Source organism: Tiliqua scincoides, chromosome 4 (genome assembly GCF_035046505.1).
Source record: "Tiliqua scincoides isolate rTilSci1 chromosome 4, rTilSci1.hap2, whole genome shotgun sequence".
Taxonomy (NCBI): domain Eukaryota; kingdom Metazoa; phylum Chordata; class Lepidosauria; order Squamata; family Scincidae; genus Tiliqua; species Tiliqua scincoides.
The window spans coordinates 164398228-164416248 of record NC_089824.1 but is presented as its reverse complement, the minus strand read 5'-3'; the positions used below and the strand labels follow the sequence as shown (position 1 = coordinate 164416248).

The window sequence follows — 18021 nt, the reverse complement described above, 5'->3', positions numbered from 1 at the left end:
GGAGATTTGAAGAAAAAAAATTTAATGCAGATTATTTCAGGTTACTTGAACCAATGGTTCTCAATGGTGCAAAATCACATAAAGTCAAAATCACTTTTGAAGACAGTTAAACACTGTGCCACAATCTCTGTAATGGCCAAGGTCCAAATAAAGACCCCTGTAAACAAAGATAGGAGAAGGGCCTGGAAAGGAAGTTGAGAATTATTAAGAGCATTTATAGATCACTTTTCATCAATAACAACAAGTTCAAAAAGCAGTTTACAAGCAAAACAAATGGTTCCCTAATCTCAAAGGGCTCACAACCTGAAAAAAGAATCAAAGAAACACCAGGATTAGCTATTGGAAAAAGATGTTATGCTGGGGTGCAGGGTAGCACAACTAACAGCAACTATCCCTCCAACTTTTTACTGATCAGGAATGTATTACATCTCAGGAACAAAGGCCAAATGCAACTTCAAATGCTTTGATTTTCAATGAACACGGAGGAGGAGAAACAGACATTTTTCAAGCCAAGAAAATGCATTGACAAATCTGGCTCTCAATTTTGAAGTGCAAATATGAATGACGATAGCCACATTACTCTACGCCACATTTCATGTTTGAAACTCATAATTTTGAGTGTTCATTGCAATCCTGTGTACAGGAGATGCATTTTTACTCAGTAGCCCTTCCAATTAAAAATCTTGTGGAAGTCTAGAGATCTTCATAGCTGTAACATCATAGAATCTACGTTACACAATAAAGAACAGGCATATGCAACTTTCTGAGAATCTTCCCTTTCATTTTTAAAATTAATATTTATTGCCTGGCTAGCTGTAAAGAAAACTGGAAAATGCATGTGCGTTATCCACATTTAGCAGAGGAAAGAGATCCAGAAAGGGTGTATATTTTGCAGGGTTCTAATGATCATGAAGGAAAGAAGTATGCCTACACACATACGCTCTCCTAACACTACAGATACTCCTTTTCCTTCCAACACTCCAGCCTCCTGACACAATACAGGAACATCTCAAACTCTGTAATACCAGAATTCTGTAACAGGAGCTAATTGTGGGAACAATGAGAACAAAAACAAGATTGACCACTATGCACTGTGTGCCACAGAAAATTTATTTTCATTTTTCTAGTTGCCAAATATTAAAGACATACAACATATGTAAAACCTACTCCCAGAAATCCAAAATGACAATATCTGCAGTTTCAGGGACATTTTCCAAAAGTATGGCTGGCTGCCAAATCTTAGAGGCTAGTGTGGCAGATGAAGTTGGACAATCCAGATGCATTCACAGGCACAGAACAGCCTGCAGTTACCTTTATAAGCAATACAAATATCATTAAGTTTCTAAGTTAGCACCTAAATGAAGTCAAGGCACACAAGGAAAAGTAACATCTCTGGCCGTTAAAATCCCAGGGCCTCTGGTAACATTCAGGAAGCAGGGCTGCATACATTCACACTCAGTCATGCAAGTTAGGGGACTTCGAATCCCCTCAGAAAACGCAAAAGCAGTAATAGAAAGATCTGCCTTCTCCCACATAAGAATGCTTGCCTATTAAGTTCTTCTGCAGAGGTTCTCCCTTCATGTCCTGCAAAGCAGTGAGTTTGGACACAGGAAAGGGTCTACTCTGTGGTTGCTCCCAGACTAGGGAATGTGCTTCCTAGTAAGGCTTGTCACATCTTAGCGTCATAGGGTTTCTGCAAACCTGCCAACACTTTTTGACAGGCCTTTTCACCTGCTCTTATCTACTGAAATTGTGAACACATCTCTCCAACACTTTTTCCAATTGAAATTTAGACACTAAATTAAATTTAGTCCAGTTTAGTCACTAAACAAAGAATAAACAAATAAATTTTCATTTATTAATTAATAATGATATTCATTTATAATCATAAATAACTGAAAATATTGCATCACCTAAATACATACAACACACACTAAAGTTCAGGTGATACAATAGCTATCGTTTGGATCTAGGTGAGGCAATATTTCTCGTTTACCATATTTTTATATCATAAGCCATTTTCAGTATTTTTGTAGAAGGGCAGGGTTAAAATATTTTAAGGAATAGTTTCTGAGATGGCATGGTACAGTATGGGGGGCAGAGGGTTGCTTACGGGCCAACATTCCACATCTGAAAGTATTTACACTGCTTGCATACATAGGATTGCCACTGAGCCTTGCTCCACTGTTTGCTGCATGCCATTCTACAATTCTGTGATGCAGCTTGACTGATATAGAAGTCAAGGGGATGTATTAGCTTGATGAGCAAAAATTGTTGCACTAAGTTCAAGAAAAGACTTCCCCACTTGGCCTATGGGAGTGGGGAGGGGTGATGATGAGGGCAGGCAGATTGGGTACTGAGAGGGGGAGGCGGGATCAACAGTGAAATTCACAGCCTCACACTTTATTTACTCGGGTCAGGACAAGAAAAAGTATGAAGACCATAAGAACATAAGAACAGCCCCACTGGATCAGGCCATAGGCCCATCTAGTCCAGCTTCCTGTATCTCACAGCGGCAAACCAAATCCCCCAGGGAGCACACCAGATAACAAGACACCTCATTCTGGCGCCCTCCCTTGCATCTGGCATTCTGACTTAACCCATTCCTAAAATCAGGAGGTTGCACATACACATCATGGCTTGTACCCCATAATGGATTTTTCCTCCAGAAACTTGTCCAATCCCCTTTTAAAGGCTTCCAGGCCAGACGCCATCACCACATCCTGTGGCAAGGAGTTCCACAGACCAATCACACGCTGAGTAAAGAAATATTTTCTTTTGTCTGTCCTAACTCTCCCAACACTCAATTTCAGTGGATGTCCCCTGGTTCTGGTGTTGTGTGAGAGTGTAAAGAGCATCTCTCTATCCACTCTGTCCATCCCCTGCATAATTTTGTATGTCTCAATCATGTCCCCCCTCAGGCGCCTCTTTTCTAGGCTGAAGAGGCCCAAATGCCATAGCCTTTCCTCATAAGGAAGGTGCCCCAGCCCAGTAATCATCTTAGTCGCTCTCTTTTGCACCTTTTCCATTTCCACTATGTCTTTTTTGAGATGCGGCGACCAGAACTGGACACAATACTCCAGGTGTGGCCTTACCATAGATTTGTACAACGGCATTATAATACTAGCCGTTTTGTTCTCAATACCTTTTCTAATGATCCCAAGCATAGAACTGGCCTTCTTTATTGCCGCCGCACATTGAGTCGACACTTTCATCGACCTGTCCACCACCACCCCAAGATCTCTCTCCTGAACTGTCACAGACAGCTCAGAACCCATTAGCCTATATGTGAAGTTTTGATTTTTTGCCCCAATGTGCATGACTTTACACTTACTGACATTGAAACGCATCTGCCATTTTGCTGCCCATTCTGCCAGTCTGGAGAGATCCTTCTGGAGCTCCTCACAATCACTTCTGGTCTTCACCACTTGGAAAAGTTTGGTGTCGTCTGCAAACTTTGCAACCTCACTGCTCAACCCTGTCTCCAGGTCATTTATGAAGAGGTTGAAAAGCACCGGTCCCAGGACAGATCCTTGGGGCACACCGCTTTTCACCTCTCTCCATTGTGAAAATTGTCCATTGACACCCACTCTCTGTTTCCTGGTCTTCAACCAGTTCTCAATCCATGAGAGGACCTGTCCTCTAATTCCCTGACTGTGGAGTTTTTTCAGTAGCCTTTGGTGAGGGACCGTGTCAAACGCCTTCTCCAGATATATAATGTCCATGGGTTCTCCCGCATCCACATGCCTGTTGACCTTCTCAAAGAATTCTAAAAGGTTTGTGAGGCAAGATTTACCCTTACAGAAGCCATGCTGATTCTCCCTCAGCAAGCTTGTCCGTCTATGTGTTTTGAGATTCTATCTTTGATGAGGCATTCCACCATCTTACCCGGTATAGATGTCAGGTTGACTGGCCTATAGTTTCCCGGGTCCACCCTCTTTCCCTTTTTATAGATCGGTGTGACATTTGCTATCCTCCAATCTTCTGGCACCGTGGCCGTTTTGAGGGACAAGTTGCATATTTTAGTCAAGAGATCAGCAACTTCATTCTTCAGTTCCTTAATAACTCTTGGGTGGATGCCATCAGGGCCCGGTGACTTATTGATCTTTAATTTATCAATGAGGTATGAAATATCTTCTCTGTTAACCTCCATCTGACTTAATTCCTCGGTCAGGAGGGGCTGTTCGGGCAGCGGTATCTGCCTGAGGTCTTCTGCCGTGAAGACAGATGCAAAGAACTCATTCAATTTCTCTGCCATCTCCAAGTCTCCTTTTATCTCCCCTTTCCCTCCCTCACCATCCAGAGGGCCAACCGCTTCTCTGGCAGGTTTCCTGCTTCTAACATATTTGAAGAAGCTTTTATTATTCCCCTTAATGTTGCTGGCCATGAATTCCTCATAGTCTCTCTTGGCCTCCCATATCACCTTCTTACATTTCTTTTGCCACAGTTTATGTTCCTTTTTATTCTCCTCATTAGGGAGAGACTTCCATTTACGGAAGGAAGCTTCCTTGCCCTTTACAGCCTCTCTAACACCCTCCTGGATTTAGTAGAACCCTTCTTTCTTTCTTCTTTCTCTAGACCACTGCACTAAACCATGGAAACTGTGGTTTGAACAAGCTACAGTTTGTTGTAAATAACTAGGATCAAAACATGTTTTCAGACCTTTGTGAAAGACTGATCAGTGTACATATGAGGCCTTTATTTGTCACCATAATACAGGTTTGAAGTAGGTTGTTTCTTGTATTAAAGATGGGTGCAAAAGAGCTATAGACTCAAAAGTAACAGTGAGTCTACAATTGAGCTGAAATTTGAATTCAGTGATACAAAGTCGACACTATCTAGTGAGTCTCAAATGCCCTCTCACTCAAAAAGGCTATAGTAATGCTCATAAGGGTCAGTGTGTCAGCCACAAAACTCTGGGGTTATTTGGGCTCTCAGTCTTCATACTCATCTGTAAAATGGAAGAATGACCTCCCTTCAGAGGCAATGTAACTCAACAAGATTCAGACTGCAGAGCACATGATGTCACTGACCCCACTGCTATTCTCCAGGAGTTGCTTTCACAAACTCTTAAGACAGAAAAAGCAAGCCAAAAATTACCTGGGGATGGATCTGTGGCTTGTCGCATGTGGCCTCAAAATCCAGCACTAAGAAGTAGTGATACCTCTGTGGGGGAAAGGATGACATTGCTGCCATGGAAGCAAAGCCGTGAGACGCCAGTTTCCCGGTTGTGGTGGAGTCGTATCTCTGGAAAACACCACACTGTGGAAGGGAGCGCAGAGTCTTCCTCGCTCTTGGGAGTAACCTGCGCTGAAGTCTTGCTGCTGTGGAACGGACAAGTGCTACCATTGAACACCTAGCAGCATCTGGAACTTGAGAAATAAGGAAAAAGAAGCAGGCATTACTCCTAAAAACGCATGTTTTGCTGTACTGCCATTCTTCTTTCCATTTCAATGGAGAGAGAGAAATCACCTCTTATTACCCTAGTATTTATTTAATTAAAATATTTATACCCTGACTTTTAACCCAAGTATCAAGGTGGCAAACAAAAATAGCTTAAAACAAGAAAGATAGAAAAAACCCACACCAATTAAAATAAAACAGCAGCAGAGTGCTGGCCTAGAACAACTCAATAGCACAGCCCTCATCAGCAAGCTACTGAAGCATGTCGTAGCCAACTAGCAGGGATATAGAATAAACAGCTGTCTCACATGAAGAGCCTCAATTGCAAACCTGGCCCTGGTGTCAACCGCAGTCAGGACCACAAAATGCCCCCATCTGAAAAACGTCACTTCTGGTTTTCACGGAAAACTGGAAGTGCTGTTTCTCAGCATTTTAAAGGCCTCAAAAGGCATTTTAAAGGCCTTCTGGAGGCCGGGGGCAGCTTCCCTGGCCCTTAAAAGGCCTTCTAAGGCCTTGAAAGGCATGAAAATGGGCCCAAAAGACAAAAAAAATGACAGCCAGGAGAAGGGTCACTGCAACACCCCTCTGGCAGGGTGCCGCTCTGGGCTTTTGCCCACCCTGACCCTCCCAGGTACACCAGTGAAGAGCCTAAGCAGTGGGAAATGAAAAACAGTTTGCTTCAGAGTCATCTATTCTGGAACCCTGTACAAACCTCACAATCCAGAAGCTGTTCTACACTTGTCTGCAAGCCAACTAAAGATGTGCATTAGCACATAGTCTTCTGGAGGTTAATGAAAAGCTGTGAATCAACAAAAGGCTTGCTAATCAATCAACTAGCTTAATTAAAACACAAATTTGAACAGCATAACACATGGTAATATTTTGAGTGCCTTTTAACTAACAGTGTCATGAGGAAATGAATCGCATTTCTAGCAAAAACTCAGTTTCCATCACTGGGGAAGTCCTGTGGATAGAAGTCAAAGAAATCATAGCCCTTCTGTACTACAGCTACTAGTTGTCAACTGACAGGGGAGCCAATAGATCAGCAAGAATCCTGATTGCAACTCTGAAAATGTACCCCCTTCACCAACACTAAACTTTTCCAAGTGGTGAAGTCCCGAAAGGATTGTGAAAAGCTCCAAAAGGATCTCTGTCAACTGGGGGGGGGGGGGGGAGGAAGCAAAATGGCAGGTGCCCTTCAATAAATGCCAGTGTCAGTATAAAGTAATATATTTGCCCCATGCTCTTCAGAACAAGAAATCAAAGTTTCACTTATAAGCTGAAGGGTTCTGAATTGTCTGTGATGGATCAGGAGCAAGATCTTGGCGTGGTGGTAGACAGCTTGATGGAAGTGTCAACCCAGTGTGCAGTAGCTGTGAAGATGGTCAATTCCATGCTTGGGATCATTAAAAAAAATGGGATTGAGAATAAGATAACCAAAATTATTGTTCCATTGTCCAAATCAATGGTGAGGCCACAACTAGAGTATTGTGTCAAGTTCTGTACACCATCATATCTCAAAAAAGGTATAGTGGACCTGGAAAAGGTACAGAAGAGAGCAACCAAAATGATCAGCAGGCGAGGGCATGAGAAAAAGCTATAGGAGCTCTTCAGTTTAGAAAGGTCGGAATAATTGAGGCATATAAAATTATGCATGGGATGGATAGAGGAAAGTTTTCTCCCCCCCCTTCTCCCTAAAGTTCTATTTGCACAACACCAGAATCAGGGGACATCCACTAAAATTGACTGGTGGAGAGTTAGGACAGAAAAAAGAAAATATTTCTTTACCCATCATGTAATTACAGTGGAACTCCTTGCCATCAAGCCATGACGACCATATGCAACCTCCATGTTTTAGAGGCAGCCTCTCTCTTAATGCCATATGCAAGGGAGTGACAACTGGTTCCCTCTGCACTATATTAAGGGGGAGGTTTGCTTGAGGATTTTAAGTGTTCCTGGACATCCCTTTAGGGAGTTGTATGCACACATGCTACTCCAAACGTAGCTCCCTGTGCGACAGTTTTCCTCAACTCATTAAACAGAAGGAACATCCGAAAAATCATTGTAACACACTGCACAAAGTACAGGCTTTGTGTCAGTGTAATATGGGTGACAGAGTGCTGGATTTAGACTAGGGAAACCCAGGTTCAAATCCCTATTTATCAATGAAGCAGAGCTTGGACCAGTCATTATCTTTCAACTAAACCTACCTCACAGAATTGTGAGCCAATTACAGTGCAAGGAAAGCTATATGTCAAGTACCCTCAAAGTACTCATCAAGTACCCTCAAAGTAAAGTAGAATTATGCACAGCTACTAACTTGAGTGTGAACTAGGTTTCACAGAAACAGTTCTTGTACAAATGTGATAAATCAACTGACTTTAATCCTGCAGATCAATTAATGCTTTCAGCCCTAAATAGCTGAATCACATGTCCTTCTGAGCAGAAGCAGAAGCCACAGCAAAAAACAGAGGTGACCTAGGCCTTCAGAGATGGAACTCCACAACTGTACCACCCAAAATATATCCGTTCATACAGGTATACCTATAAACATAAAGACAAGCCAAACTTTGATACTGAAGTTCCCCCTTCCCCTTCCCACAATCATTTCCATATTCTTTTCAAGATGTAACCACCTTTCACTCTCAACTCCAAAGCTAAGCCCTAATATAAAGCTGTTGCACTACACAATTTCCACTTGTACAGTACAGTAGATCAGCCATTTTCAACCACTGTGCCATGGCATACTGGTGTGCCACGAAAAAATAATAAAAGTTTTATAGACAAGGAGTCTCTGACTACAGTGGAGATTAATATGAAGTGGGCAATGAGATTATTCAACACATTAGTATGTCAGACCAAGCACGCATATTAAATATAAATAGTCAGTTGGATAGCACCTCTCAAGCCTTACAACAGAAGCTTACCTATATTAGCATTCACTTGCACTGCCTACCAGGTGTCAATATTGGCACCTTTCCAGGAGATTTTATCCTGCCATAGATAATCTCAAAAGGGAAAGAATGCCCCGATAGCCATATGCTAGCACTTTCTTTCTCCTTGTTGGTGGAAGATGTCCGTGAAGAAGAAAGATAAAACCTCAGACCCGCCTTTGATGGATATACACCTTATTGATGTCATCCTGCTGCAAGGAGGGGCAGGAAGCACCCTTTGGAGAACATTATGCAGAGCAGAAAAGAACTGCACCAAGGCAAGAGGCCTGTGAACATTCAGGGTTATTTACAGAACAGACACCAACTGCTCCTCCGTAGCTGTTAGTCCATCAGGTCAATAATGCACGTGCCAAAATACACACTTAATGAGATAAATAATATGCCTTGAAGAACAACTAAAGCTGTATTTACCTGAGAGACCAGCGAAGGACCAGATTAGAAGATAATTGCAGATGAGCAGGTTGGGTAAATATACATTTTATAACCTTCCTGCAGAAGGAGTTTTGGTTAGAGCTACACGCACATCACACAGTGAAAGATTAAAGACTGGGCGACTCAGCAAGGTGAGATTTTTTACATAATAGGCTTGTTCACAATGAGGTTTGCTGGAGGGGGGAGCAAGAGGATGAGGTGGGAAACAGCAGAAGAGAAGGATGTTGCTTCCATAAAGCAACAGATCAAGACTAGGAAAATGGAAAGCCAAGCTACAAAAATAAAAAGCAGCTGCCCTTCGAGCCTAACATTATTTTTATCCTAGAGGTTCCCTGCCATAACCACCATCCTTCCATCCAGCGCTTTTTATTGTCATTAATAAATGCATTACAGCCAAATAGAAGTTAGTGACAGTCACTTCCAACCCATCATAGAGCAACATGTATTTGAGAGAGGCGCCTTTTAAATCTTCAGAACTGCCAAGCTGTGTAGCTGTAAGGCTATCAGGCAGATGTAATGCTCAGGAGTAAAAACTGTAATATTTTACTGTGGCAAAGCTCTGGCTTCACCAAGTATACAAAGAAGTGCACAGAAAGGCTAGAAAAGGCCACAGCCTTTCCAATAGATTATATCCAATAAATACATCCACCTTCACTCATCCATGCACATTACAATTATAGTTTTGCCAACATTCTGCACTTTCATTTAGCAGCTAGAAACAGCAACTGCTATTTTACAAGCTTGCCCTAAAATTTGTTTAAAAAATGGGAAAGAATGGCCTCTTTTCCCAATAGGAATATATAGCAAGGTTAACTACAGCAACTATGGAATTATCTGTATATTGAACATAAGTAAGTAGTGAGTTTCCGACATTTGTTCATATTTAAGGCTTGTGCCATTTTATCTTCCACATCTGGAGATGGAAAAAAAAAGTCTCCACCATCTCTTGCCCTGCTAGACAAAGAACATTCAAAGAAGAAAAGGGACTGCAGAAGCCCATAATGATTCTGTGATCAGTGTTTATTTTCTTGAAAGAGGGACCAGAGTTCAGCTCTGCCGCTAGAGTTCTTCATTGGTTAAGGAAAGTCATTCAGAACAATCTTTCATTACTATGAACCTCAACAGTTCTAAAGTACTGCTCTGGACCAGGGTATCTTAGAGATCGCCTACTTCTGTACAATCCGGCTCATCCTCTTAGGTCATCAGAGAAGGCCTTTTTACAAGTGCCGCCACCTAGGGAGGTATGTGGGGCCGCGGCTAGAAATAGGACCTTCTCAGTAGTGTCACCAACGCTATGGAATTCCCTTCCCCTTGACTTAAAAATGGCTCTCTCTCTTGAGACTTTCCGGTGAGGCCTGAAGACCCTTCTGTTTAAACAAGCCTTCTGAGTTCTCGGCCTTTTTAACATCTTTTAATTTTTTACAGACCTGATTCTTTTATGACTTGCTGCTCTATGCTCTTTTGACCTTTTTACTACTTTGACCTTTTTAATATGCTTTTATCTGCCTACTGTTTTTATGATATGTGTTAATATGCTTTTATCTGTTTTTAAATTATGTTTTTAATCTGTTTTAACCTGTTGTAAGCCGCCTTGAGTCCCTTCAGGGAGAAAGGCGGGGTAAAAATAAAGTTATTGTTGTTGTTATTATTATTATTATTATTAAAGCTTTGACACAGAAACTCCGCTCACAAGTTCCCATGACTTTAGGGGTAGAAGTGCTTTACTACTACTTTGCAGGCTCGTGCTGGTTACTTTGGAGGGGGTGAGTGACCCGATACTGGCAGCACCAACTACAAACTGTTCCAATGAATGACTACTCATGGTTTCTAAGAAGCAAATTCATATGCTTGCTTAAACTGCATGTGTGTGTGTCTGTTTTTTCCAGACACACACACACAAGCTGCATTGGTCCCCAAATACTATTTTGAATCTAAATTGTTGGTGCGGTACCAATATAAGTAAAACATTCCCCTGGTGGCACTGCATTCCCCTTCACCTGGCAGTCAATAAGAGCCAAGGCACAGTTGCCTACTCACAAGTAAACACATACATGCTTCTGTTTCGCCTTCCATAGGACTCAATACATTTTCCTTGTCAGCTGGGGGTGACTTCCTTCTCAAGAGTTTGTTGGAGCCTGTGTTCTTCGGATTGGGATCATTCTGGTGGTGTTGCATTTCTCTCAGTCTGCCCTTCAAAGTGGACCAAGGCATGGCCGCACACGTGCTGCTCCTTTCGGTTTCCACAGAGCTCAATACACTTTCCCTGTCAGCTATCCGCTTCTCAGTTTCATGAATCACCAAAAATTGGGTTGTGACCCACTTGTGGGTCCCAGTTCTGAAACCACTGATCTATATGTTCTGAAACCATTGAGCTACGTGTTATAAACTTTTATTTAATGATTGAAAGTCAGAGTTATCAGGTCTCAAAAAAGCTTTAAGGAAAAGAAATACAAGTTCAACCTTGTTATATACAGATTTTTTTATACACAGGTTTGACTCAACACAAATGGCCACTGCAAATGAGAAGGAAAGTGCTGATCCCTGGAGAAGGGGAAAATATGCATCCCTTTAAAATCAGTTTTAAAAAATTGCTTTTCTTACTGTTGTAGAGAGATAGTAATTTCATTCTTCAGCTGAGTCAGGCAAAGGCAGGAGGTCCTTTGCATTTCTAATTGCTAATTGCCTCTCTACAACAGTAAGAAAACCTGTTTTAAAACCACAATTGTAAAGGGACACACTTATTTTTTTAAACTGCTTTTATTTAACACATTTTATGGTATCAGCAGGGAGTCCCAGAATCAAACCCTTGTGGATGCTGAGGCAAGACCTTATTCCATCAAGAACAATGGAAGGGCAAGAAACCTAAATCTATTTGTCCACTGGTTTTTTTTTTTTTAATCCACTTAGGGCATCCATTTTCAACCTTTTTCAGCTCATGGCACACTGACAAGGCACTGAAGTTGTCCAGGCACACTATTAGTTTTTAATTACATTATTATGTTACAATTAATTAATTTAATTAATACAATTAATTAAATTAATATAGCTAAGGGCACAAGCCTAACCAGGTCTACTCAGAAGTAAGTCCTATTTTGTTCAATGGGGCTTACTCTCAGGAAAGTGTGGTTAGGATTGCTAAGGACTGATCTATGACAATGAAAGAAATTCCCAAGAAGCTTGGAGACGGAGGTGTTTGTGGTTTCTGGAAAGGAAGAACAGTTTTGAAGTAGGTCTGTTCAAGCTGTTATCAATTGATATGCTCTGCCAGAAGGAGAAATGGGTGGGGGGGTGAGGGGCAGTGAGGAGATGTGGCTGAAACAAGTGCAGGATTCACTGGGGTGGGCGGGAGAGAGAGGGAGAGAGAGGGGGAGAGAGAGAGAGAATGGGAGGCAACTGACTCTGGACTTTGGAAGGGAGGGAAGAGGGAGGGGTGGGGAGGGGCAGTAAGAGGGGTTAACTGCAATTATGATGGGGGGATGTGTGTGCAGGAGGGAAGGAGATGGGATGGGGGGAAGAAAAGCATCACTTGCCTGCTCATTTATTCAAGGAAGAATACGACCAAGCCTCTGTACATCTACTCAGAAGTAAGCCCTGTTATAGTCAATGGGGCTTACTCCTAGGTAAGTGTGGATAGGATTGTGGCCCATACCCTTAAAGCCAAAGCCTTGCCAGGGAAGGCAACACAGGCAGTCACTTTGGGGCATTGCTGGAAAGGAAAAGGGTCTCTCCAGGGTCCTTTCCAGCCAGCTGCTTCTGGCTCCTACCTGCTTCCACCTTCAGGTTCGCTCTCCCTCTCACTCCCTCCTCGCTCTCGCCGCTCGCCCTCACTCCCTCCACCTTCCCGCCCACCGGAAGCTCTTCCAGGTTCCTCTGGCTGCCTGGCTGGCTGCCCAATCAACGCGCGGGGCAGGCACCAGCAACAGCAGGAGCATCCAAGCCCATGCACAGTTGCCCCTTTTTGCCCTGCTGGCAAGGCTCCAAGCCGCCGCTTCTCCCGTGCGCACAGTTGCTGCTGCCGCCACCTGACTCCTTGACCCCGTGACACACCTGAGGTAGCCTCACGGCGCACCAGTGTGCCGCAGCACAGCGGTTGAAAACCACTGCACTAGGGGTTCCACAATGGAACCCCAGTGGATAATGAGGGACGATCTGTAAAGGCCACATGCAACCCAGATAAAATCATAAGGAAATTGACTGCATTTGCAAATACATGTACTGCATTTTTGTATTTCCTATGGGTCCAAAGTCAGATTATAACTCTGACAGAACAAACCGTCCCATCCAGCCACTCAGGTCACTGTTTCATATTATTCTCAACTACCATTCCATACAGCTGTAAAATACAGCTGGACGTGACGAAGTATTTTAGCAGATTCAGCTCTATAGCATGGAAAAATGTACAGCATTCAAACCTGTAACACCCAATAACCTGAGTAACATCCACCTGGAAGAGTGAGAGATAAGACATTTATAGACCATTATAGATTACTGCATCTTGCCCACAACTTCATCTGCTGCCATCAAGAACTTAATCTTATGAAATGCTGAATGATTCAAAAATGGCAGGTTAGACTGCTGGTGGCATTTTGGGCAACCAAGGCAACCCAAGCAGTGTTCTTGATCAACAGTGTACCGTACAAGTGTTTTTATTTTGTTTACTTCACAGATTTCTATATCACTTTTCTAAAAATGACATAGAGCAGTTCACCAAAATAAAATAAAATACATGCACAGCTAAAACAATAATCACCAGCAGTAAAATCAGAAGTCAACATTTCCAGCAGCCAAAAATAAGGTCCTAGTAGTACACCACCATGTGGCTAAAACCAATCAATGAACAGCTGAGCAAGAGAAGTGCAAGAGAAGTTTTTCATGGAATGTGTAAGTGTGGGAACTTGATGGAACTCCTCCAATAAGCATGGCACCACTGTTGAAAAGGCCCTGCCCCGGTCGTTGTCATCATCAACGCTTGTGTTGGTTTAGGACCAGAAAGCACAGCTTGGAATGGACTCAGAGGAAGCAATATGTGGGTGCAGATAGTCCTTCAAGTAACTCGGACTTAGACTGTATAGGATGTAATAACCAGCACCTTGAATTGGGCCCTGAAGAAACTGGAAATGAATGCAGATGGTACAGCAGCAGTGTGACATGTTCATACTGATCGACATTAGTAAACAGTCTAGCAACCACATTCTATACCAGTTGAAGCTTCCAGGTCATTTTCACAGACAGCTGTACATAAGAAAATGCATTATAGTCGTCAAGGATGCAACCAGTGCATGGATAACTGAGACTAGATCCAAATTCTCCGGATAGGGCTGCAGCTGGCAAATTGGTTGAAGCTGAAAATGCCATAAAGCAGCATTTCCAACCAACAGCACCCCAGTTTAGCCCAGACCAACGTTCAGCTTGTTAGTCCTGATGCAAGTCAGAACTGTTTCCAAACATAAATTCCAGGTTTTAAGTGCCTTCCTGGGACTCAGAGAGGGAACTGAGAGGTAGAGATGGGTGTCATCAGCATATTGCTGACACTGCAGCCCAAATCTCTGGATTATCTCTTCCAATAGTTTCATGTAGATGTTAAATGACATGGGAGATAAAACAGAGCCCTAAGGCACCCCAAAGGGCCAAGTTGTAATTCCCCAGCAACACCATAGTATTGTGATGGCATCTTGCCTAGATGCCTTTAAAAGGGGATTGGACAAATTTATGAAAAGACCATTACGGGTTACAAGACAGAATGTGTATGTGCAGCCTCCCAATTTTGGGTTACCTCAGAATATCAGATGGAAGGGATGGCACCAGGATGCAGGTCTCTTGTCTTGTGTACTCCCTGAGGCATTTAGTGGGTCACTGTGAGATATAGGAAGCTGGACTAGATGGGCCTATGGCCTGATGCAGTAGGTCTGTTCTTAGGTTCACCAGAAAGGACAAGAGCCACTGTAACACTGTGCCTTTGAGACCTAACTCACAGAGGGCAGAGCCTACAGTTTCCCATTTATAGGAAGGCAACTACTATAAGGTCCTTAAACAATGGAATAGCCACATCTATATTGTTGTCCAGTTCGGAAACTAGATCATGAGCAACAAAAATGATGCTTAATTAGGGGCCTGTCCCTGCCGTCCTAGAAAAAGGTAAAAAGGCAAGAGCTTTTGCAGCTTAGAGAAGTAGCATTTTATTTTATAATGAATGGTTCTGGATTATTGTACTTTGGGATCTTTATTTATTGCTCACATCCTTAATTTCAGTACAACAAAGGACTAACTAAAGTATGGAACATGTTTAATATATAGAAAGGGAGCAGGGGAAACGTTGCATAAAACTCGGCTAACTGCAGAACTCACTGAGGCTGGAAACAGAGATAGGCAACTGTACTACAGCTGTTTAAAATGCTGTTTAAGATGTACACAGAATAAGGTACCAGCAATGGGAATATCAATCACTGAGATGGCTAGGACTCAATCTTCTTATACTGGCAGCAGAAACAAGGAGGACACACTAGTTTCAATCTCTCACCAAAGGGCTTGGTGGTACTGAAAAGTTGTACCTTTTCTACCCCAACAACTCCAGGAAAAAATCAGCCTGGTCACAAATGAATTTAAACTAAGTTCGGAACACTCACCTATTCATCTGGTATTAACAAATTGATCCACCTTTCCACTCTACTCCCTTTCTCATGTATATCCAGCCTGTTGGATTGCTAGTGAGCCTCAGGGCAGATCTTGACTCATGCACACTCAAGTAGTTACTACAGACTCTCTAAAAATAGTAATAATTCCCAAACCACAGAACACTAGAAGCACTCAATGGTCGGGGCAGGGGGTAATAAAACCCATGGAAGATGAGCAGGTTCCAGGATTTCAGGAAACCTTTTGAAATCAATTTTAAGGCACAAGGTAATCTCAATCCATTCCAGGTGAAATTCAATGTTTATCCTGGGTTTTTTTATTGTTGTTTCAAGTGTGAAAATGACTTGTCCAAATAAAGCTAACTAGGAGATGCATGATGATCTGTTGAAGAAAGCCAAATTCAATGTTATACTTCAATATTCCTGTAGAATAGGAACAGTACAGTATGGAAAGGAACTTGCAAGTGCTGACTGTGTTCCTTTTTTGACAGGAGACAGAAATGCAAATGCATTCATATTCTAATTAATGTGTTCCAGAGTCAAGCTTTAGCTCTTATTAAGTCCTGATGCTGAGGGAAATGCTGGGATTCAGTAAAGACACAGCTAGCACTGAATTCCATAAACTGAGCAGACCTGGAAACAGAAGAACTATCATTTCTCCAACAATGGCAGAGAAAAGAGATCCTGCGTGACCCATGAGAAATGCGTAACACCAGCCTTGCAATTACAAAAAAAAACACAACTATACAGTCATACAACTAATTTTTGCAAAGAGACAAATCTAGCCTATGAATCTTAGGTTTATGGGATCTCTGTGCATAATACTAATATTTAAATTTTACAAGCAAGTGTAATTAAAACAAATCAAATCCATGCATGGGCTCAATGAGACAGTTAAGATAATTCCAACAGCTGGCTTTCAACAAAAAACAGATAAATTTGTACAGTAGTCAGGTATTGAAGATTTGCTGGCACCAACTTATTATCAATTGCTGTAAGGGTTTTCTGGTATTCTTTATAGCTCAGTCACCATTACGTTGATACAAGTCAAATGGAGCAACAGATTTAGACCTTCTCTATACAGGTGTGTGCCCCTTACTGACCTTCCGGCTAGCAACAGGTCGCATATGCAACAGCCACCACTGGTCAGGAGGTTGCACCCCACAAGCCTTCGAAGCTGAAAGGAGCTCTACTCCCCTCGACTCCAGAGACGTTTCTGAGCCTCCCAGAGGCAGTGCACGTCTGCTTGCTGCCTCTGCAAGGCTCAGAATGCCCCAATAGTGCAAGAAACATGATTTCCAGTTTCCCAGAGGAAGCCAGAAGTCTCAACCGGGGCATTCTGAGCCTCGCAGACGCAGAAAAGCCTCAGTTTTGAAGGCTTGGGAGGTGCGACCTCCTGAATGGCGGTGGCCGTCTCATATATCAGAAAAACCTCTGGAGGTGAGAAGAGTGGAGTTTCCCCTCGTCTTTGGAGGCTTTGCATAACCATCAAGCCCCGCTTGAGGACAGGGATGCCAGTCCGTATCCCTGTTGTTAAGCAGCACACAACTGTACTGTCCAAAAGTATCCCCCATTCCCTCTCTGCAGCATAAGATCTTACTTGTAGGGTGTTTAACTCATATGCTGCAGTTTTCAGCTTGACACACAAAGTAAATGAACTGGGTCACATTCTGATCCCAACAAGGCACACACTGGTCAACTGGTTGCAAAAGTCTATACTGACATAACCAGGGTCAAACGCATATTAAGTCAAGTACATTAAAGGTACATTTTATGTATCTGCACAAGTTGACTCACTTACTACATACCTAGAGCTGCCAACGCAGCCTTCTGAGAGAGAAGCAAAGCCTGGGAAAGTTATCCTTCGCTTAGTGCCACTTCATTACCACCAACTGCAGAAGTATTTGCATCTCTCCAAAAGCAAAGCTGCCACTATCACTGTAGGAAGACAGCAAAGTGAAGCTCTCTGCCGCTATCCCTACCCTTCATTCAAACGTCAAAGGCATCACACCTGCTCAATCAATAAGAGGCAAAGGCATAATCACTGTCACACAAAAAAACTATTAAGACATCACAATAGATGCATACAAATGAAATATTCATTAATTGATAATTTAAAATACCATAACAAGAATTCTGGAAAAAGGAGGTACAGCAGAGTAAGGAACCATGGATCTGTGAACACCTTTCCTAAAGAAGGAATGAAAATGGCTGTGCAAGACTAGATCAAATGGAAACAGTGACCACAGCACTATCCAATTCAATGTACTGCATATGTAAGGGCAAAATTGCTGAGAAAGTTGAACACAGTGACATTTGGCTTCAAAAGGGAAGAGTTCTCAAAAATAAGGAGACTAGTTCAAAACAAATTGAAGGAGAAATTCAACGGGTTAAAATTCTCCAAAATGCCTATTTAAAACCAACAACAACAGAAGGGCAGCTAGAAAGTATACCACATACTAGGAAAAGTACCATCAAATCCAAGGTGCTACCAATGTGGTTGGCAAAAAGAATTAATGGAACTAGAAAAGGGCCAGAAAATGGAAATTAAAAAAAAATGCAAATACTCTGTCAAAATCATTGATAAAGCAAGTGAAAAAGGT

At 42.4% G+C, this 18021-nt stretch overlaps 1 protein-coding gene across 3 annotated transcripts in view; it reads right to left on the bottom strand.

Moving 5' to 3' along the window:
* Positions 1–18021, bottom strand: part of ERI3 (ERI1 exoribonuclease family member 3) — a 261189-nt gene that overhangs the window by 232911 nt on the left and 10257 nt on the right. For 2 of the 3 annotated variants that reach the window (XM_066624931.1, XM_066624932.1), the window contains exon 2: positions 5101–5372. In XM_066624931.1, the coding sequence (XP_066481028.1) occupies positions 5101–5349 (249 nt within the window). In that variant the 5' untranslated portion in view covers positions 5350–5372. Of the gene's footprint in view, positions 1–5100; positions 5373–7191; positions 7213–18021 lie in introns of those variants that run through there. The other variant, XM_066624930.1, reaches the window with a different exon arrangement.